The following is a 23,106-nucleotide window of genomic DNA, read 5'->3' as shown; positions in this document are numbered from 1 at the left end:
AGTTTCTATCCAGAATCATCATCAGCGCAGCTTCTGTCAGGAACATCTGTTTGTTGCTGACAACATCTGGATTACAGATGACACATCAGACTGATATTATCTGTGTCATGGTGTTCAGAGATTTCAGCAGCTCACATCCAACACAGAGACTCTGAGCAGGCCCACCTGGTCTTAGACCCAGACCCAGACCCAGACCTAAATCCAAACCCAGGAGACAGAAGTTGAGTGAGTCAGTGAGGAAGAAGCTGCTCGTTCTCCTTCAACAGTTTGATCTGAGGAAAAGTCACTTCCTCTTTTCAGGAATCAACTTCTACCATCTGTCCACTAGATGGAGATAACTGAGCATCAACGTAAAAATCCTCTGGTCTTCCATGTGTGAACTATAATACCAGTGAATTAAACAAAGATCACCCCTGGGTGGGCTCGAACCACCATCCTTTCGGTTAACAGCCGAACGCGCTGACCGATTGCGCCACAGAGACATGACGAGCAGTTCCTGTTACAGCAGGCTGTAACAGGAACTGGTCCCACAATAAGAAGGTCGTTGGTTTGAATCTCAAACTGTCAGCCGTTTTTCTGATTGATATGAGTTCCAGCCAATGATGTTAGTGATAAGAGACGGCTTGACATGACGGGTTTCAATCTTTATTTACACACAGCACATTCAGGACATTAATGTGACAGTTTATTTTATGCTAAAGAAAATCCTTTGTTATTTGCCACAGTGGAATTGGCTCATAATATTTTGCTGACTAACTGGTATTGGAGTTGTGTAGAAAAAACAGAAAGATCTGACAACAGCTTTGAAAGCGGATGCAGTCCATCCAGATAACCTTTGAATCAACCTTAAACAGGTTTCAAGGATATTTCGAGAATGTTCAAGATGGATCTAAAGTCTGACGTTTAGGATAATTCTACCAAGAACAGCAGGCTGCAACATGGACAGACCAAGGTGAGGTGAATGTGCACTCTGTGGTGGAGGCCATGAGAAAAAATGATCTCTCCACCACAGAGTGCACACTGTCAATGAAGCTCCAAAGACAAATGTGGTCCTGCCAGATACCTTTGAGTTCTGCAGACAGAAGCAACAACAAAACTGGAACTAATTTTCACTGCACTGACTGCGCCACAGATGTTGCCCCTTACTTTAGTGTTCCTGGTCTGTTTTAACTGCTCTTAAATGAACACTAAAGTTTTTATTTTAAACTCTTCAGCTGTTAAAACTGTCTCAGAGTGGTTAACATGAGTAACTGCAGTGAAAATAAAACTGGGCACTGAAAATGTCTTGTGGATGGTATCTGGTTTGGTTTCACCTCCACAAAACTTCAGGCTGTTCCAATGAGAGACAAGAAGACTGTGCAGTTAAGTGACTCCTCCCACTTTTTTATCATGACCTCCACAGTAGAGTGCACTCTGTTAATGAAGCTCAAAAGACAATCATGGTCCTGCCAGATACCTTTGTATCTGCCAGTTTGTTTCTTGTCGATGAAAGCCAACCCGCTAATTCAGCCATTTTTCATCTCCCTGTGAACAAATTTACAGTGACAGACGGTCGCTGGTTCAAATCCGGCTCGAAGGAGATCAGTCTTTTTCATCGGCCTCATCCAGCACGGTGATGAGTCTGCCGACAGGCAGCAGGTGGACAGACTGGTCGTCTGGTGTGGTCAGAACCACCTGGAGCTAAATCTGAAGACTGTGGAGATGACAGAGGTTATTTTAATCAAATTATTCCCCAGCCGTGATTATAATGCATATACTGATCTTTATGTGCACTTGCACAGTGTGATTATATATATTTTTATCTTGGCAGCTGCTAGTTTGTTTACACGACTTTGGCAGCTGTGAAAGTATCTCCAGGAGCAAAATGATTAAATCACGACTTTGTTTTAATTGTCAATCTCTGTATTATATCAGAGGCCCTTTATGGTGCATATACTTATCTTTATTTGCATTTCTATTTGTATACACACACGCACACAAACACATACACCACCTTTTCCAGCCCTCATGGTTCTTGGGGAATCCATACATGCTGTAACTCGGACTGATTGGAGCATCCAAACGCTGCACAGCCAACCATGGTATGATACTGATCTACAAAATGTTAGTTTTCCCTGCATGGTGTGGCAGCTTTAGCAGCTTTAGCTAACCAGATAGCTTCTGAGCTCCTGCAACAGCTAAAACACAGTTCACTTGTTGCTGTATCTCCAACAAAGTAAAGTCTCTCACATGCTAAGCGAGCACTCTACCATTTGGGCTGATTCCCCTGTACTGGCATGCAAGCTAAGGTTTGTGAAAAGGCCCCTTTAACGACCTCTGAGTTCACGTTCATTCACAATGTCCTTAAAGGCAGATATTTAGGATAATTCTAGCAGGAATAGCAGGCTGCAACAGGAAAAGTTCCAGTCAGGGAAAATGGCTTCTATAACTTTTGTTCACAGGGTAGTGTGGCCGAGCGGTCCAAGGTGCTGGATTAAGGCTCCAGTCTCTTTGGAGGCGTGGGTTCGAATCCCACCACTGCCAGTTTGTTTATTGTCAATAAAAACTAATCAGCTAATTCGGGCATTTTTCATCGACACACAATACTCACAGAGGACTTTATTGTGCTGCAGTGAGATGTATAAAAAGCTCCAGTTCTACAGTCAGAAGATGTCCAGTCTGAAGGTGGATGAGTTCTGACTCATACCCAATCAAATATGTTGCTTTCTGGGTCTTAACATTAATTATAAGAACAAGTCTCACAGGTGTCATTATTTCAGTGAAGATGTATGTATGGATGTATTCCCCCTGAATCCTGCGATTCACAGCTTCCACCAAATGGAGCCAAATAAGACACAAAACTTATTGTGATGTGAGTCTGAAGAGCTGCTGCCTTTGATACATCACCTGATGATGTCACCTGATGATGTCACCTGATGATGTCACAGTACTCACAGAATGAAAGTCTTTCCTTTGAAGCTGCTTTGAAGAATTTCCAAAATCACATGTGATTCAGATGTAAACACAAAGTCTGTCACACTTCAGAACAGCTGAGAAGATTATTGATCATTCATTGGTTGATTATTAATGATCAGCTCAGAACCAAACAGTGTATCTGTTTCCATGAACTCCACCATAGAGTGCACACTATTAATGAAGCTCCAAAGGCAATCATGGTCCTGCCATCACTTCCTGTATTACAGCTTTCGCTTGCAGTCTCTGGACTAGAGAAACAGCAGTCTAGTGTTGGTTGCTGTGTTGAGCAGATGGTGATTGCCCTTTTTTAACAGAAGACAAACTTTGGTAAGAGTTATGATGGTCAGGCAATGACATTAGCAACATAACACTAAGAGCTCGTCCGGGATTTGAACCCGGGACCTCTCGCACCCAAAGCGAGAATCATACCCCTAGACCAACGAGCTTGTCTGTCTAACGTAACTGGCCAGTTATATTCAGTTAACGCCAAGTTCGTGGGTTCAAGCCCCATACTGGCCACATGCAACCTCTCAAAACTTGATTTCTTCCTCTCTGTCTGTATGAAACCCCATAGACTTCAATACAGACTTCATTTTCCAACCAGTGAAGCCACCCCTGGTGGTTATTAGACAGACTGCTGGTGGAAGTCTCTCAGTAATTTTTAACCAGCACATCCACTTTGAGAGAAGGTGGATGTGGTGGTTAAAAATTACACAAAACTCATTACACAACTCAATTACACAAAACTTCATGTAATGGTGGTATTACAGTCAGCATAGCTGCCTTCCAAGCTGTTGACCTGGTTTTGATTCCCGGCAACTGCAGCGAATATTGAGAAATGCTTTTTTTTCCCTTTTTTTCGTTGTGGCCGAGTGGTTAAGGCGATGGACTAGAAATCCATTGGGACTCTAAGAGGAGGAGAGCACTCACTGGTGCTCAGTTATCATTATCAAGGCCGGTGATAGGGACACACCTTTAGTTCCACTTCCAGGTCATGGAAGCAATATCCATGACCTGGAACACATGGCACCAGGATCCATTGTGGGAAGAAGGCCAGCGGGCAGAGGCAGTGTTCTGCTGGGAGACCTTTGGGTCAAAAAAAAAAAAAAAAAAAAAAAAAAAATTTATCGCCCAACGTGGGGCTCAAACCCACAACCCTGTGATTAAGAGCTTCGTGCTCTATTGATTGAGCTGGACGGACTTACAGAAACACCAGGAATGCCCAGAAGTCACAAACTATTATGTTTATTTCCCTGAAGAGTTCAGTTATCAAATGCAAGTTGCAAGACTGTGTCGCTGAGAAACTAAATTTCATACAAGACCTTGTCAAAAGAGGAGGAATTTTTTATGTGAGATGGATTTAACCTTGAGTCTGGAGCCAAAACCACTCAGTCATCCTGACACACAGTCTTGATTGATTGCGTGCCTCACTAGCCAATGGTCAAACATGATCAGCCAGTCCTGTAGCATTCACCAAAACAAAGGCATACCTGCCAACGTATTCAGTAAGATAGATTTATTTAGGCCCAGTCCAGTCATGCTGTCTTCTGCAACTTTTACACTTTGTACACCTTTGTCAACATGAAACAATTGCTAACTCAAAGTTCCAGGATATCTATCAACTGCAGACTGATATGAAGGAATCTCAAGTCTTGTGATATTTTCTTGGATGTATAATATGCCACATTTTATATCTGGCCTAAATTCCAGGAGTAGGATTAGGAAGCAGTTGTCTTTTTGGAGTGATGCAGTCCCCAGAGGAAGGAGTCAACCTTGGGTCTGGAGCCTTCTACCCCTCATCCATATGGAAAATTGAAAACACGAGTTCACCAGAGTCAGTGATGGCTGCAGTTCACAGCCAATTCCAAAATAGGTCGCAGCTTGTCAAGACTAGTAGTCGAGCCCACACCTCCACAACAGAAGTCCATTTAAAACAGGAAGCAGCCTTCCTACAGCACAAACCTCAAAGTGTCACTGTGAGATTGTGTTGAATGCATTTAATTCTTCAATAATTCTTACCCATGCCTTGTGAAAGACTGCAGCCTAGAAACGACATACTGAGCCTGTGACTGGCTCTGTGGTTTCTGTGTACAGTCAGTGAAATTAAACATTGTAGTGTTAGCTCGGTCATTTCCTGCAGCTGGCTGATGAATCTCCAGATATTCCTTTTTTTTGGTGTTGAATGTAAAAAGTCAATGAACCTCCTCCACTGTGAATTCTTCTTCTTCGTCTGTATGGCTGGATGCAGCTCAGAGCCCACCTGCTGTTTCAGGCCTCACTTCTTCCACTTGCGTCTCATTCTCATCCACATCCTGGTTCTTAGCCTCTGTCTCTTCAGCGTCCTGGTTGTTGGCAGCCTCAGGATCAGATGGTGAATACCATTGTTCTCCTCGCTGATCAGCCACTATTACTCCACTCTAGAACAAACGACTCCTGCTTCTGCTCAATAACAACAGTGAACTTGAGCGGAAAATGTCCATAATTAAAAAAAGACCCTGCACAGCTACCAAAATCCAGGATTGAACTAGGGGCCTCTAGATCTTCAGTGTAAGTGAGCTACTTCAGCTGTTAAAATACCACCAATCAGAAGAAAGGAACCAACTGTCTGAGCCCACCAATCAAAAGAAAGGAACAAACTGTCTGCCTGTTTCATTGGTTGATGAGCAGCAGCTGTGTGGAACTGTCACTGCAGACAAAGAGCCTCTGGAGCACACCTGATTTTAGAAGGATCTGAAAGAGTTCTGAGGTCTTAGTGAACAGATTGGTGCATTTTTGTGGTCTTCATCTTAATGAGAGCTCTCTGGAAAGCCATTCATCCAGCTGACAGAGGGCAGCAATCAGAAATGAGCTGGCTTCTCTTCCCTTTCTTCTCACTGAGTCGATCACGTCTTTGGCTTTTTCCGCTCTGGATTTTGTTCTGGCTGACTCCATTTCTGCATCACCGATAACACCACGCTGAAGCAGTTTATCCAGAAGCTGGTTGAGAACAGTGTCAGACACTCTCTGAATTAATTCTGCCCGAACAGCACACAGCCTCTCTTCTGCTTGGAGGTTGTCGTCAGCTGGGAGGCTGCTTTGACCAGTTTCCCTTTTTGGACCTAACGGGTAACCAGATGAAAGACTGTTTAATAATCACCAATAACAACCAGCACTTTAAAGCACTGATATAATGTCAGATTTCAGATGATTTCAGTGTAATTTTTTATTTTAACACAGACAGGATTGTTGGGATCTTTGCAACAGCAATATTTGGGTCACTTCTTCATATATTTTATATAGAGGAAGATGAAACCTTTACTTGGCAGAGGAATGCTGCGTTTCCACACTTCTGTTCCTTCTTCCTGTTTGACCATCAAAGTCAGTGTCTCTGTGTTTGGAGTCAGGAAGACCTCAAATGTTGGAAAGAAATTTGGCCCATAATTTAAGTAAAACTCAGCAGACTGTGAAAGAGGAGACAAAACAGAGGAACAAAATGTTTATCTACTAAATCCACTAGTTGTTCTACAGGAGTGATTCCACAGCAAGTGACTAGATGAAGCTAACTAGTTAGCATGCTAACATCAACACAACAGATAGTTAATAAAAATGAGAGCAAAACATGAATTATTATTTATTATTAAGCGTATGGAGGTTTGACTCACCTCAGGCTGTATTTTAAAGTCCTCCAGATCAGAGAGGACACTGTACCTTTGGTCAACTATCAGTTTACAATCAGAAGAGATCTTGATGTAAACAGCATCATCTTGTTGCGCAGCAACCTTCAGCAACAGGACATTGTAATGTTAGTGCCGAAAGACTAAAGTTCATTTTGAAAAACACACACAAAGATCCTGATCTAAAGCTACATTCTGTACAGTTTGATCAAATTTGACTCATTAAGCTGCTGTTTACGACAGCTGCAGAACTAGCAGGCAGAAGTTAACAGAAGACATTTAAAGGTTCACAGTTCAGATGTTGAGCATTAGAATGTTTGAAGTTTGATTATTAAAGTGAATGACACAAAGCTTTACCTCAGACAAAGGGAGGTTGCTTGGCATGAGAAACACATCCAGTATTTGAATGTCTCTGGCCGGAGGTCGGAGGAACAGCAGAAGTTGGCCACAAATAGGTTTCTTGTTGTTCAATAACCTCTGTAGCATCTCTCCCAACCAGACAAGGCCAAAGGCAGAGAGATGAGAGACTTTGACAATCACATGAGTGTCTGTGATCTCCAGAGGTTTGAGGAAGCTCATTCCATCATCAGTGATGTGGACGACAGACAGCAGACCTTCAGAGGGCATAGCTGGGAAACAGAGACACATTCTATAAAATGATAGGGATGGTCTTATTCTATATCCAGGACAGGAATGTCAGGAAATTCAGTCAGCTGTCAGTGTTTGTCTCTGTGATGTTCAGACTTTGTTACCCAACGTCCAAACTAGTCTTCTTGATGAACCATCTGATTGATATCACAAATCGGAAAACATCAGCTTGCTATAGAAATATCTCCTCCTTTGATCTACATGTTAGAAAACTGTTTATTTTCCAGCATCTTATTTAAAAAAAAAAAAAAAAAACTTTCATTGCTTTATTATTTATTAAATTCTTCTGATTGCCTTAATAAGGTCTGTTACTGTCAGTGGACTGTGACTGTAACATTGTGAGGCTGAGATTAAAGTCCAAAATAAAACTAACTAACTAATAAAACAAAGTCTGAATGGGAAGTGTGTCATCACAGCAGGGCTGTTAGAACAGATAACAGGACTGTTGGCTTTTAATCATCACTCTAAAAAGCACTAATCTTTATCTCACCATCTTCTGCCTCACAGTGTGGGAGGTGGAGCTCACAGACAGCGTCCTCAGGACAGTGGATATTGAACAGCGGCCCAGCAGCCATCTTGCCAGCTGATTGGAGGAGGCTTTCATCCCACTGGACAGTGTTGTAGAGGAGCTCCGCTTCCTGATCAACAACAAACACCAGTCCAGTTAAAGAACACTGGAACATACCTGGACCAGGACACCTGAACCTGCAGGACACAGAAGGTAGAATGAGCCGACACACAAACACCATATCACTGTCTAAGAGGAGCACACTGAGCATGAAGGGGAAGAGGAGGAACCATCCATGAGACCACCAACACTGCAGAGATGGCATCAGCTGAATTACCTGTATGACACTTTGGTAGATTCAGTTTTCAGTTCAGGTGTGAAGCTCTGTGGAGACTGTGGTCCAGAAAGAAACATCAGTTTGACTGGAAATAACCAACACACAGGTCAATCTGAACTGAAGCACAGAAGCAGCAGCCATGTTGGAAATCAGATGGTAGAACTGATCAGACAGAAATCTAACTGTTCATCTGAAAGCCAGAATGCTGATCAATCAGCTGATTGATCGTGACCTCAAAATGATGTTTGTCCAGATTTTAAAGAGCTCCAGATGACGGATTAAGGGAACAAACTCGACTGAAACTTTACATGTCTCCGTCTTCAGTCATATTGTGATCTAACTCAAAAGCTCATCTATCACTCAATATGAAAAATGTAAATAATAGTTTCAGTTTTTGTCCACTTCTTTCTCTGCCCAAAGAGATTAAATCATTGCCAGTTGCAGGAGATATTGGTTTAATATTTGTTCTCCATTTCCTGCCATGTGCCGAACCTCTAAATCAGTCTGAAGCATCAGGAAGGATGTTTGACCTCTCACCTTGTCCAGTTTTGTGTCCTCTGACACATCCATTGTTGTCTCTGTTGTGTTCAGACTCTGTTTGACAACAGAGTCACCTGATGGGAGGAGAAGACACAGCAGATAGCAGAAATCAGTGTTTGCTCACATCCTCTGACTCAGATCTGATGATGGAGGAAACTGTCCCGCAGGAGCAGTTCAAAACCTCCTGTCATCCCTTTTCTCTCAGATGATCCTGGTTTTCTATTGGCTGTGTACCAATCTGAGGGGGCAGGTCCAAAAATCTGCTGACTGGACTCAGTCTGTAGCTGTCTTTATTCAGTTAAAGTTACCAGCTGCAGCCACATGTTGTATTTATAGACTGACTGATAAACAGCTGCTGCTGTGCTGCAGAAAGTGAAATTACAATCAATCTGGGATTGGCTCTGTGTGGATGAACAGATTACACCATAGAACTAAATGATCCAGAAATATCCTACGTACAATAATCACCATGTTTACTGAAAGGATCCATGTTCATCTGTTATATATTACATGAAATTAAAAACCTCCACACATTACAATAAATCTGAAATAATATGGTTCTGTAACTTTTACCTGAAATTTGCCTGAAACCTTTAATGTAAACAACTTAAATGTATAAAATGATCACACAAAAGTCTGTTGTTGAAACAGGGTGAACCAAAATGTGATGTATAAAGATCTTGATGAAGAGAGCACAGTCAGTTTGGTGAACAGGACTCAGAGGTTCAGTACTCACAGGTTTTCTCTGTAGAAGCTTGAATCACTTTGTCACTGAGCCTGTGGACAAAAACAACCACAACAGCAAGACATTGAGTGGAACATACTGAGGTTCTGTCAGAGTTAGTTTATTAAAAACAGACGGTGATGATCCCACATCAGTCTCATCAGATAAATAAATAAATTAATCTGATTAGTCTAAATATTATTAACCTCCTGGCTTCCACATGAGGCCCTCCCTCTCCCTCTCTCTCTCCCCCCCCCCCCCCCCCCCCCCCACATGTGCCAACATACGACTAACCACGTTTCTCTGAGATCCCTGTTTCTCCCAGTTCCCAGCATGTGTAACTATTTCATTAACCACGTTTTCCCAAAGTCTCTGTCTCTCCTCTCTCACCCTGTCCTCATCCTGCAGGTGGTGAATCATCGCTACCTCATGTTCTTCAGCTGGAATCTGCTTCATTTGATGGTCACATGATCACATCAGTCCTCTGACTGATCTGATTGGCTGACTCTGATTCTGAAATATGATTCTGTTCCTCTCTCACAGCTTCACTGAGGAGTTTGAAAGTTCACCGGCAACACAGTCTTTCCACTGTTACTGGATTTAGAACAATATTACTGAAAGAAGCATAAACTGAGTCCAATTGCACTGACCTCAGAGTCTCCAGTCTGAAGTCTGGACTCTTCACAAGATGAGACACATCCTTCAGTCCTGAATCCTTCAGCTTGTTCAGACTCAGGTCCAGTTCTCTGAGATGGGAGGGGTTGGACTTCAGAGCTGAGACCAGAGAAGAACAGCTGATCTCTGACAAACTGCAGCCCCACAACCTGAGTAAAGAATAAAAGATGTGACTTTAGGAGACAAAGTTCCTGCTTGAAAGCGTTCCGTGTTTCATCATCTGTTCAGAGCTGAAGGTTTAGAAAGCAGAAGTTTAGAAAATTAAAGTCAGACAGCTGAACCAACAGGAAGCAGCTTTACAACAGTCAAACACCTTTCATTAATATTAATGACAACATGCTGCTGCTCCCATAAAGACGTAGTGACTCCACCTCTTAAACTCTACCAGCTCCACCTGTGGCTCCATCTGTAAAAAGTCATGTTTATTAGAGATTCTACGAAACATCCTCAAGTTTTCAAAAACAAGAAACATGTCAGACTGAACTCGGAGAGACGGAGAGACATCAACACATGATTCACAACATCGAGAACATTTTCACTTCATTCAGCGGTGACCAAGTTTAACAAACATGCTGATTTTGGTCTGAATCTCTCAGTCAGTCTGCTTTCGTCACATGAGTTTATAGTTATATTGGAACAAGAAAACACTGAATATATATTTGTTCATGTCAGTGTGGAAAAACGTTTCCTGATATTCAAACACTGAAGGATTTTTCTTCAAGTTTCAAATCTGTAGTTTAACATTTCTCTGCTACACTGACTGGACTAAACCAGAGAAGAAGAAAACTGACGTTAGCATGAAGATCCTCAGTGAGGATCAGTATAATATCAGCCTGATGTCTGCAGGTCAGAGTCACCACAACTGTAACATCATATTAATCTGAGAGCAGAAATAAAACATGAGTCTGACCTCAGAGTCTCCAGTCTGCAGTGAGTCCTGAATCCTTCAACTTGTTCAGACTCAGGTCCAGTTCTCTGAGATGGGAGGGGTTGGACTTCAGAGCTGAGCCCAGAGAAGAACAGCTGATATCTGACAATCTGCAGTTCTCCAACCTGAGTAAAGAATAAAAGATGTGACTTTAGGAGACAAAGTTCCTGCTTGAAAGCGTTCAATGTTTCATCATTTGTTCAGTGTGAAGGTTTAGAAAGTAGAAGTTTAGAAAATGAAAGTCAAAGAGCTGAACCAACAGGAAGCAGCTTTACAATAATCAAATACAATATTTAATGAGAAAATGAAACAACACTGTAAAGAACCTGAACTGACTCAAACTGTCAACATTGTGATTTTAACACATCAGAAATAACCAAACAGCAGAGTCAGCCAAACTTTACAACAGTTGAACAGTGGATGTAGAAATACTACTTAAATATACAGAATCTATTCTGACCTATACCATCTTTTAGGGATTATAGGAATGGGTGAAAAAAAAAAAAGATTTTCCTGATTCTGAAACTAATATTATTCCATAGAATCCTGAGATTGATATTTAACATAGCTGGGAGAGCCGCAAGGCAGATAGAGCAAACACGTTTCCTACAGCAGAGAGACAATCACAGCAAAATGAATGTGTTCCTGAGGTGTTGATGTTTACATTAGGTATGTTTGGAGCCACCTTATTTCCACTGCTGCAGTGTGTTGCTCATGTCATGTTAAAGAAAAAGTACATTCATGTAACTGCTTTGGGGTCAGTGGTTCATGTAAACATTATTATTCTAATAATGGACCAGGTGGGAAGGTTCCTTGGAAAATGAAAGCATTAGTTCTGACAATTTCTTTGATATTCAAACTAAATTGGCATTATGACTGAAATATCCCAAACTGAACCAATAGAGCCATGTTACATGTGGATGATGTCATTCTGTTGGCTAAGAAAGAAAAAAATGTTCACATTGTTCCAAAACAGTGCTGGAAGTGGAGACTAATGGAGAACCAAGACAAAACACAAGTGGAGGATTTTAGGCCAAAATCAAGTGTGAGAAGTCGAATGTTAATCTTGGGACAGTACTGCTGTCCTACACTGATCAGTATAAATGTTCTGACGTTGGACCAACACATGACATTTAACCCAGCTGTCAGTGTTTTAGCTCAGTCTGCAGGTAGAGCCCTGAACAAGTCTGAACACTGTGTTCATCTGGGAGTTCATACTTTCACTCTGTTCTATAGTGTGTGTGTGTGTGTGTGTGTGTGTGTGTGTGTCAGACGATGCTTCTGCTGTCTGGGGATTCTGTGAATATTCTCTTTGTAATATTCAGCATCATAGAGCTATTGGTTATCTTACAGCAGGACACAAATTGACCTCAGTGTTGGCTCTTCATGGTGATTTGGGTTGGGAGCCCTCGAGTATCAGACATAAGAGACAAATGCTCCAGCTGTGGAACAGATCTGTGAAGCTGCTGATCATAGAATTACTAAAAAGATATTTCATCACCATCCCTGGGCCAGTGAGCTTAAATTAATATTCTATATGAATGAAATATATAATATTTTCACTACTAAATGATGTGTTATTAGAGATATTATAAACAAACTGTTCCTAAAGCAGAGAGAAAAATGGTCTTTGGGTGTTTAGAGGAAGCCAAAATGAAGAACCGAATGTCTTATAAAGAACTCTGTTCTGGCCTTTGGTCATTTGTATATATTGTTGTTTGCCCCCCTCGTTCACAGGGTGCAGTCCACTCTGTGTGTGAGTCCAATTTACTGTTCCAGGCGGAGAGGTGGGATTCTTCTGCATTTTGGTTTGGGTGAAACAAATAGCAGTCCTAGTCGCTATATAGCTGTAATAGCTGTGGGGGAAGGTATTTGTTTTCATTAACCATTTTCTCCTGATTCGTTGCTAGGGAAGTAAGCTTGCAGTTTTTCTTTTTGTCCTGAGTTTATGTCAGGCTATATTCCAAGCCTTACTTGATTATGATTTAAACACAGAAATAAACAACAGTAGAACACACAGCAAACACATCGATTAAAGTAAAGACACAGTTACTGTCTCAGTTACACACGATATAGTGATGCATTGATTCTGCTCTATGATTCACCAGGAGGACACCAGCATGCCCCTGTTGGTTGAGCAACATGTTGCATCGAGTGTGTTCTCCAGGTGGTGAATCAAATCAGTGATTCATTTTGAATTATGAAGCTTTTTATCTTGATTACAATCTCCAAAATCTACAAACATCTTCTGTTCATTTTATCTAATTTAATGAAAAATCATTAAGAAAAAAAAAACAAAAAACGAAAAACACATGTTTGACACAAACATAAACTCTGACCTGAGAGCTTCCAGCTCACAGTGTGGGCTCTTCAGTCCAGCAGACAGCAGCTTCACTCCTGAATCCTGCAGGTTGTTGTTACTCAGGTCCAGATCTCTCAGACTAGAGGACTGGGAGCTGAGGACTGTGGACAGAGCTTCACAGCTTCTCTCTGACAGGTTACAGCCACTCAGTCTGAAGAGGAATCAGCAAAACAAGATAAGTGATGAAATAAACAGTTTTTGATTCTCAACTAAAGAAAAAGATTTACTTGATCTAGATGGATTTATTTGCACATACAGAACTTTGTTGGAGGCTTTGACCACTGGCAGCAGCCTCAGAAGAGCCTCCTCTGAAGCAGAGTATTTCTTCAGGTCAAACACGTCCAGATCTTTTTCTGATGACAGTAAGATGAAGACCAGAGCTGACCATTGAGCAGGAGACAGTTTATCTGTGGAGAGACGTCCTGATCTCAGGGACTGTTGGATCTCCTCCACCAGAGAACCATCATTCAGTTCATTCAGACATGGCAACAAGTTGATACTTTTCTCTGGAGACAGATTCTCACTGATCTTCTTCTTGATGTACTGGACTGTTTCCCGATTGGTCTTTGTGGGACGTCCTGTCTGTGTCACCAGGCCTCGAAGGAGAGTTTGGTTGGTCTGCAGTGAAAGACCCAGAAGGAACCGGAGGAACAAGTCCAGGTGTCCATGTGGACTCTGTAAGGCCTTATCCACAGCACTCTGGTAGAGAATTAAAGGTTGAGGTTTGTTCATAAACACTTTGGACAACTGGGCTCGTAGATGTGACCCAGAAAAGGAAAGTTTGGGGGTCTCTGCTGAAGTTGCTACCCCAGCTGCCCAACCTTGGAAAAGCAGATGAAGATGGTTGGAGGATGTTTGTTCTTCTGACATCAGATTGACTCCAGAGTTGATGAAGGTCAGATGGACATGAAGAGCAGCCAGAAACTCCTGAACACTCAGATGGACGAAGCAGAAGACCTTGTCCTGGTACAGCCCTGTCTCCTCTTTGAAGATCTGTGTGAACACTCCTGTGTAAACTGATGCTGCTCTGATATCGATGCCACACTCTGTCAGGTCTGATTCATAGAAGATCAGGTTTCCTTTCTGCAGCTGCTCAAAAGCCACTTTTCCCAGAGACTCAATCATCTTCCTGGTCTCTGGACTCCAGTGTGGATCTGACTCAGCTCCTCCATCGTACTTGACCTTCTTCAGTTTGGACTGAACCACCAGGAAGTGGATGTACATCTCAGTCAGGGTCTTGGGCAGCTCTCCTCCCTCTCTGGTCTTCAACACCTCCTCCAGAACTGTAGCAGTGATCCAGCAGAAGACTGGGATGTGGCACATGATGTGGAGGCTTCGTGAGGTCTTGATGTGGGAGATGATCCTGCTGGCCTGCTCCTCATGTCTGAACCTCTTCCTGAAGTATTCCTCCTTCTGGGGGTCATTGAACCCTCTGACCTCTGTCACCATGTCAACACACTGAGGAGGGATCTGATTGGCTGCTGCAGGTCGTGTGGTTATCCAGAGGCGAGCAGAGGGAAGCAGTTTCCCCCTGATGAGGTTTGTCAGCAGCACGTCCACTGAGGTGGACTCTGTAGGATCAGTCAGGACCTCAGTGTTGTGGAAGTCCAGAGGAAGTCGACACTCATCCAGACCGTCAAAGATGAACACAACCTGGAAGTGATCAAAGCTGCACATTCCTGCTTCTTTGGTTTCAGTGAAGAAGAGATGAACAAGTTCCACCAAGCTGAACTTCTTCTCTTTCAGCACATTCAGCTCTCTGAAGGTGAAGGGGAATGTGAACTCTATGTCCTGGTTGGCTTTGTCTTCAGCCCAGTCCAGAGTGAACTTCTGTGTTAAGACGGTTTTCCCAATGCCAGCCACTCCCTTTGTCATCACTGTTCTGATTGGTTGGTCTCTTCCAGGTGGGGGTTTAAAGATGTCTTCTTGTCTGATGCTTGTTTCTGCTCTGTCCTGTTTCCTGGATGCTGTTTCAATCTGTCTGACCTCATGTTCCTCATTGACCTCTCCAGTCCCTCCCTCTGTGATGTAGAGCTCTGTGTAGATCTGATTCAGAAGGGTTGGGTTTCCTGCTTTAGAGATCCCCTCAAACACACACTGGAACTTCTTCTTCAGGCCAGATTTCAGTTTAGGTCGACAAACTGGTGCAATAAACTCTGAAAGTGCAAAATACAAATAAACTACAAGGTTGATATTTACTTCTAAGGAATAAGAATATGATCATATTTCTCTCCGTCTCCTCAGACTTTAGTAAATATCTAATTGATCCATCAAGTTAAGTCCTCTTACTGCTCTGCAGACAGTCAGCCAGCTCCTCCTGCTTCATCCTCCTCAGGAAGTTCACTGTGATCTTCAGAAATGCCTCTCTGCTCCTCCTCTGCTCTTCATCCACCTCATCATTCTCATTCTTGATGAATTGTGGGTAATCTGGACTCAGACTCTTTTTGATTTTCTTCAGCTCATTCTTCACAAAACAGACGATGTTCTCCTCCAGCAGCTGGAACACAATAACATCCTGTGTAAAGTTCACTCTCAGTATAAACTGATGGATCAAAGCATCAGATCATCAGTCAGCAGAGTTCAACTTTAGCTGCTGCTGTATCATCTGCTGCCACGTCTCTTTCCAGAGCTACACAGAAAGATTCAGACCTGCTGACTTCACTGGTGTAACTTACTAAGTTTGACTTTAGATTCTGACAACACAGAGATCCTGATCATCACATGAAGACCAAACTGATACAGCCCTTCAACACATCAACTCAGGAAGTGAAAATTCAGGGTATTAACTGTGACTGTAGCTGGATGAACATTTACACACCATAAATATGGAGTCCAGGTCTGTGTGATGATGTTTGTCAGACTTAAATCTGAGGAGAAAAGACACAAACACACAGTTTGTTCCAGGAGTTTTCTATGAACACCAGAAACTGATAGACAAGCTTTGATACCTTTAATGAGTCAAACAACAATAAATTATCAACTTTTACCTTTTTTCTTTGATAAAGTCATCCACAGACCGATCACGCTTCATGGACACACAGCTGGATACAGCAGACTGTTGTACTCCCTTAAATGTAATAGGATGATCCATAGACCAATCAGTCTTCATGGACACACAGCTCAGTTCAGGAAAATCTGGTCTTGACTTCTGGTAGCTGGTAGAAACAAAGCTGACAGTAAAAAAATTAAAAACCAAGAAAGTTGGCAGAAAATTATCAGTTTAAAATAAATCAGACAAGTTCAGCTTTTACCTGTTTAGCCATCCAGATTATTTTATTGTTCAATGTTTTTGTTCATTTTAATGACATTTCAGGATCACTTTGACTGTTTGGATATTTTTCATTTGACTCGCATGAAGTTTTATTGACCTGTGCAAGTCAAATAATAATAATAATAATAATAATAAATATATCTCAACATGCAGGCAGCACAACGGCATCGTGGTTAGTGGTGTTGCTCCACAACAGCCATGTCTGTAGGTTTGAGTGTGAGTGTGGCAGATTTTCACTGTCTGTATCTGTGTGTTGGCCCTGTGATGGACTGGTGAATATGAATGAATGAATCTCCACATCCTGGTTGAGCTTCCAATGGAGACAAGGACAAACTAAACAACAGCAGTAAAATTTCAGCAGTAAAAAATGTAAGTGACAGTGAGAGTGAATAATGATGGAGCAGTGATCTGAGTGCTGAGCTCTGACAGATGGACAGTTAGAGATCCTCATCTCACCTCTGAGCTTTGGTCTGACTCTCATGTTCCCCACACAGAGTGGTTTTAGAGGGAGGGGCTCCCTCCTCTCTGTCCTCACACTGATTCATAGCTGAGCCTCTACCTTCACACAAACACAACAAAAAGATTCATTACAACAGGAATTACATCACAGGACACAATCATCATCATTACTGTCACTAATATGTCATTAACGTCAGCCTTTAACTCCCAACAACAAACTGTTTGACTTTTCTCTCTCTCTGTGTTGATTTCAGTCAGATTTTGTGTTAAACAGAGAACATTCCTGTTAATCTCAATCTTCAATGTTATACATTGGCATTAACACTAAATTTCAAACAAACCCAGATCACCATTTACTTTTATTAGAGCAAGTTGAAGAATTATGGATCCTTGACACAGTTGTGATCACCATAGGTTGGCATCATTTGAAGGTCCAGAATTGTCATGACATTTTTGAGGGCCAGATTATTCCTTCAGAAGCCAAGTAAAAAAAACAAATAAACAAAACAAAAACAAAAACAAACAAAAAAAAAAACTGTTACAACTAAACCAGTCTGACCTGTCAGAAAAACCCCAGACCAGAGGAGGTGGTTCTCTCATCTAATGTTCAGGATGCATCTTAAACATTTGTTTCTTTGACACATTATTTAAATAGTAAGCCTCCTCAGCTTCACATAAAAATCAGTCTGATCTGTCAGTAATCTGCAAGTTTCAGAGAAATGTATCTCAGATCTGATGGTGCTTCTTCTCTCTGTCCACTAGATGGTGGTATCTGACTGTAGGATGTGTTGATGGAGTTGATTTAATTCATGTCACCTTATTGAGCAAACAATAAGTGCTGCTTCAATCAATGGCTTCACTGTATCTGGAAAAATGTTAACTGTACCATTAACAGTAAGAGTTCAATTCACTCAGCCAAGTTCATCCAAAGTATCAGACCACTTCTGACATGTTTGTTCTGTCATGGCTCAACTATAACACTGCACACCAGTTCAAGGAAATCAACTTAAGCCTTATGAAGAAAGTTAAGTTGACAAAAAAATCTGCTTCACTTTAGATGAATTTGTGGTGACCATTTAAATACCATTTAAATAAAATCGAGTTTAACTCTGGTTATTTAAAAGTCTTGGGTTTACTAAGTCTAAGATTCTGACTGTATATCAGAGCAAGAACAAAGTGAAGGAACTATTCACTGTGAATTCCAGATAAAATATTGATAGATTCAGTCTGTAAATAGGAAGAAAGGAAGGAAGGTAAATAAACATGTCTACTGTTGTCAGCTCAGTGTGATCACAGTGATCCTGTTCAGACATTTACAGATTCTCAGCTTCTGAACTCACTTCAGGGAGACTTTGACACTTTCCAGCTTCATGTGAAGAGAAGAAGCTGCTTGTTCTCCCTCATCAGTCCTGGTGTCTGTTTGAGCTGATGAAAAGTTACATCCTCATAACTTCAGAGCTCAATTTTTAAAAACTTTAGTGATATGAAACAACTATGTCATTCTGAGCTCAACCAAAAGATGGAACCTTCAGAAATTTTGATTTTTTTATCATTTCAATATTCAATTCTAATTTCTACTATTCATAAACCTTGGTAATTTTCACAGAAGAAAATTTCATGTAATAAAGAGGAAAATTATGTAAAAATAAGACAAAATATAAATGTCCAGGGGCAACTGTTTCTTAATTGTCTGTATTATTTTGTATTTTCTCATGGATTAAGAGGATAAATAATAAAATTCTAAAAAAAATATGGTTGGCTCATCTTTGCTCTGGAACAAAATGGAAAGATTTTACATTCATGACACTGAACCAGTTTTCTTCCTCATTACAGGAAACAAACATGAAGTGATGAAGTTCTACTATCTGTCCACTAGATGGTGATAAACAATGTGGGAACATTTTACATTAAATCAGTCACAGTGTGGAGAAATCAAACAGTTTGTGCGGAACAAAACTGGTCATATTAAAGTGTTACCTTTGTTTCTTCTTGTTTCTAAATGGGTTAGGGCTATTGGAAGACAAATGAACCAAGGAAACTGAAGTCTGGCCTCTTTAAAGAGATCTTTTATTTAATTGAAATAGATTCTAGATTTGGTTAATCTGACTTTATTTCTGGGTTATGTACCTCAGGCACTTAAGACTGCGGTCATCAAACCCCAGCTTAAAAAGCCTAATCTTCATCCAGATGTTTTGACAAACTATAGACCCATATCGAACCTTCCATTTATTTCTAAAATCATTGAGAAAGCTGTAGCAAAACAACTACACGAGCATCGAGAAGCCAAATGAAGTCACTCAGATAGTCAGACTGCAGGCATGTCTTGAAGACATAAAAGTCTGGATGACTGGAAATTTTTTACTTCTCAACTCTGACAAAACAGAAGTTATTGTACTCGGTCCTAAGCACCTCAGAAAAATACTATCTAATCATCTCATCAATCTGGACGGCATCACTTTGGCTTCCAGCTCCGCTGTAAGAAACCTTGGAGTAATTTTTGACCAGGACATGTCCTTTGTCTCTCACATAAAACAAGTTAGTCGAGCAGCTTTCTTCCACCTGAGAAACTGTTAGAATAAATTTACATAAAGTGATTATCACAGTACTGCTCAACTTTTACTGACCCTGCAAGAATGCAGAAACCTGTGTTTTTATTAGCAGGAGCAGAGGTCATACCTCCGAAGAAGAAGCAACGACCTTCGAAGAAGATTTATGAAGAAAGGGAGGATGTCGAAGCGAGATTACTTCGTTCATAAACTAACCCTCAATGTGTTTGAGTTTCTTGTGACTTATAACTTGAATATAAATCATATAACAAGCGTCTATTCATTCACTACTTGCAGCTGTGTATTCTCACCTTTAGAGCTGCAGGATTTTGTAACTAGGGACCACCCTAAGGAAATAAACAGGGGGAGAACAGAAGAGATACTCCAGAGCGGGTAAAGAGTGTCACTGAGCACATCTCTGTCTGTTCTCCTTGCAAGTAAAATGAGCGCTGTTGTCCTTTGTCTTTCTTCCCTGTGTGTTTAATAATGTTCTAGGTGGGTTAAACCTGACAGAAACATTAGGAAAATCAGAAACATCCTTTCTCAGGATGATGCAGAAAAACTAGTCCATGCATTTTTAACTTCTAGGCTGGACTACTGTAACTCATTACTATCTGGATGTCCAAACAAATCTCTAAAAGGCCTTCAGTTAATTCAGAACGCTGCTGCACGAATATTAACAGGAACTAGGAAAAGAGATCACATCTCTCCTGTGTTAGCTGCTCTTCATTGGCTGCCAGTAAAATACAGAGTAGAATTCAAAATCCTTCTTTTTAACGTATAAAGCTCTTAATGGCCAAGCTCCATCATATCTCAGAGAGCTCATAGTTCCTTACTGTCCTAGCAGGCCACTCCGCTCTCTAGATGGAGGTTTACTTGTGGTTCCTCAAGTCTCCAAGAGTAAATCTGGAGGCAGATCGTTCAGTTATCAGGCTCCTCTTCTATGGAACCAACTCCCAGCATCGGTCCGGGGGGCGGACTCTTTAGTAACTTTCAAGACCAGGCTTAAAGTCCTCTACTCTTTAGGTATGCTGCTATAGGCCTAGGCTGCTGGGGGAAGGACTGAGTTTCTTTCTTTCTTTCTCTCTCTCTCTCTCTCTCTCTCTCTCTATTATAATTATTAAAGTGTACAGTGACATTTACTCAGGATAGAATTATATTCATTCTTATTAGAAAAAAAGAATTGCTCACACTTCACTATCTTCAATTTTTCCTAAAGTGAATTGTCAGATGACATTCTGCTGGTTTAACTGATATCATGCTGATGTTTTCAGCAGTAAGTTCATGTCTTTATCACAAACATTTGGAGAGATCTCGTTAATAAGTAACCACATCATCCACAACCAACCCTCTTTATCTGGAATCTGAACAGGGAGCTGTGAGGAGTTTGATGGCTCATCATCACGATTAAAGCATTCACTGACTGCAACATTTAAATTAACAGTTTCATTTAATAGTGAACATTAAACAGAACAGACCTGTTTGTGTTCTTTTAGCACTTTGTCTATCTCCCTGTCTTTTTGTCATGTTCTTCAACTCTTCAACAGCCCTTCTCAGTTAGTTACTCTTCTTTATATATCTAAGAAGGTAGCTGATTGAAAATGATCATCATGTCCAGATATGAGCATCAAACTGTCAGTTTTCAAATAAAAGTTGTAAATACTAATTCCTAAGTAATAGGTTTTCAAAGGTTGTTGATCCAAACACAGTCTGAGCTCTCTGTGGAAAACTGAATATGACTTACAGTAAAATCTGATTCCAGAGCAGCTCTGAACTTTCTGTATCAGGTAGATCCTTCATCCTTTGATACTATCAGACATTACGGTCTGTTCTCAGCTCAGCTGGAGTTTTTCTCTGTTCGTCAAAGTGAACTCTGACCTCCATGTCTCAGTGTCTCAGTGTTACAGAAGTCCACTGTGAGTCTTCGTCCCTCCACAGTCCACAGGGACAAACTGACAGTGAAATAATAATAATGTTAACACTCACCGGCCTCAGCCTTCAGTTTCCCTGCTTCTGCTCCGACAGCTTCAAAATGGAGGCTGAACTCTGAACACTTTTACTTTCAGCTGCTGCGGTGAAGCACATGGTCCTCTGTGTGTGTGTGTGTGTGTGTGTGTGTGTGTGTGTGTGTGTGTGTGTGTGTGTGTTTCCTCTTGTGAGTGTAACTGTGAAATATTTCCCCCCTTCACTTTTAAACATGTAACACAGCTAAGGTGACCAGACGTCCCAAACAATTCGGGACAGCCTCGAAATTAAAGCAGTTGTCCTAAATCCCGAATCTTGCCCCACTCGTCCCGAAAATCACACTAGAGTAGAGTCTGGAGTTATTTCCTGATAAAACATTAAAAACTGATCTGATGGTTGAGTCCTCCTGCAGCCAGCTCCCTCCGATGATGAAAAGAGCGGAAGTCGCAGCCGCGAGAAGGAGCGATGAGACGTTGCAGTGCAGTCAGACCGTGTTGGAAAAGTTCCCTTTCTACATTAACTAGCTAATAGTTCAGTTTACAAATTTTAAAATGAACTAGTTCAGACCATGGTTTATGAAAGTTTGCATTAAATTATGTACACAGTGTGTGAGTGACCGGCCACTGTTTTGCTGTTTTTCTGACATGTCCCGAATTTTACCCATTCTGAATTGGTCACGTTAGTCCAGGGACGTTTCTGTCTTTGTGCGCATGCGCTCATCCATTAGAAGCGAACGTGAAAGAGTGTGCATGCATCTGTGTCGCGCGGGAGATCAATGAAAGACAGGAAATGCCTTTGATCTCCAGTGACGTCACACAGCCTCGTTGTGGAGTTATTCGTTGTTGATGTTGTTCTGTAAAAATCTGCATCAGTGAAACATTCATTCATACACGAGGACATCACGTATATTGTTGGAATAGAAAATCTTATTTTTTCTGTGTGTGCTCCTGAGAAAGAGGCTCATGTGCTGGTTGAAGTGAATCAGCACAGCTTCTGTCAGGAACATCTGTTTGTTGCTGACAACATCTGGATTACAGATGACACATCAGACTGATATTATCTGTGTCATGGTGTTCAGAGATTTCAGCAGCTCACATCCAACACACAGACAGGCCAAAGCACCTGCTGGCCTTCATGGTTAAGCAACAGAGTTCCATCACTCATGAACAAGACCTGAGATACTTGAACTCCTTCACTTGATACAAGGACTCATTCCCCACCTGCAGCAGAAACCACCATACTTTCTGTTAACAGAAGAATGCACTGAGCGATTGTGCCACAGAGACATGATGAGCAGAGTGAAGCTCTGCTGGGTGAATGCAGGATGTCCTGTTTACAAGCGAGACACTTTAAGCAGGTCAGCATCAGTGCTGCCAGTTTCTCTGCGGTCTGTCTCTGAAACCACATCTGTGTGGGTGAACACTTCACTGCCATGTTCATCATATAGCGCAACATCACACCACTACATAAGCAACAGAGTTCCATCACTCATGAACAAGACCTGAGATACTTTCCTTTTCCTTTACTTTTCCTGA

The 23,106-nt window shown here is 41.4% G+C and overlaps 1 protein-coding gene, 1 long non-coding RNA gene and 3 other non-coding genes across 6 annotated transcripts; 1 reads left to right on the top strand and 4 right to left on the bottom strand.

Moving 5' to 3' along the window:
- Positions 1-408: 408 nt before the first annotated feature.
- On the bottom strand, positions 409-482 carry trnan-guu (transfer RNA asparagine (anticodon GUU)). Its single transcript has one exon. It is a non-coding gene; the product is annotated as a tRNA-Asn (tRNA).
- A 1,959-nt stretch (positions 483-2,441) lies between these two features.
- On the top strand, positions 2,442-2,523 carry trnal-aag (transfer RNA leucine (anticodon AAG)). The gene has a single exon. It is a non-coding gene; the product is annotated as a tRNA-Leu (tRNA).
- Positions 2,524-3,329: 806 nt separating this feature from the next.
- Positions 3,330-3,401, bottom strand: trnap-ugg (transfer RNA proline (anticodon UGG)). Its single transcript has one exon. It is a non-coding gene; the product is annotated as a tRNA-Pro (tRNA).
- Positions 3,402-4,939: 1,538 nt separating this feature from the next.
- Positions 4,940-15,851, bottom strand: LOC115057392 (NLR family CARD domain-containing protein 3-like; the record flags this gene model as incomplete). The annotated part of the gene is made up of 12 exons (XM_029524483.1): positions 4,940-6,053; positions 6,248-6,395; positions 6,597-6,713; positions 6,966-7,237; positions 7,747-7,961; positions 8,102-8,157; positions 8,639-8,715; positions 9,378-9,418; positions 10,016-10,080; positions 13,592-14,067; positions 14,152-15,486; positions 15,620-15,851. Coding segments are annotated over 12 exons (3,351 nt in total), but the record flags the coding sequence as incomplete, so codon positions are not given.
- A 294-nt stretch (positions 15,852-16,145) lies between these two features.
- Positions 16,146-17,118, bottom strand: LOC115055946 (uncharacterized). Of its 2 annotated transcripts, none has more exons than XR_003841738.1 (3): positions 17,058-17,118; positions 16,318-16,500; positions 16,146-16,197 (listed from the first exon to the last, which is right to left on the bottom strand). It is a non-coding gene; the product is annotated as an uncharacterized LOC115055946 (long non-coding RNA). The 2 variants fall into 2 exon arrangements; XR_003841740.1 differs by having other exon boundaries at positions 16,318-16,485; positions 17,058-17,108.
- Between the last annotated feature and the right edge of the window lie 5,988 nt (positions 17,119-23,106).

This window comes from Echeneis naucrates, chromosome 2, assembly GCF_900963305.1.
Source record: "Echeneis naucrates chromosome 2, fEcheNa1.1, whole genome shotgun sequence".
Lineage (NCBI taxonomy): Eukaryota > Metazoa > Chordata > Actinopteri > Carangiformes > Echeneidae > Echeneis > Echeneis naucrates.
This window is presented reverse-complemented; position numbering and strand designations above follow the sequence as displayed.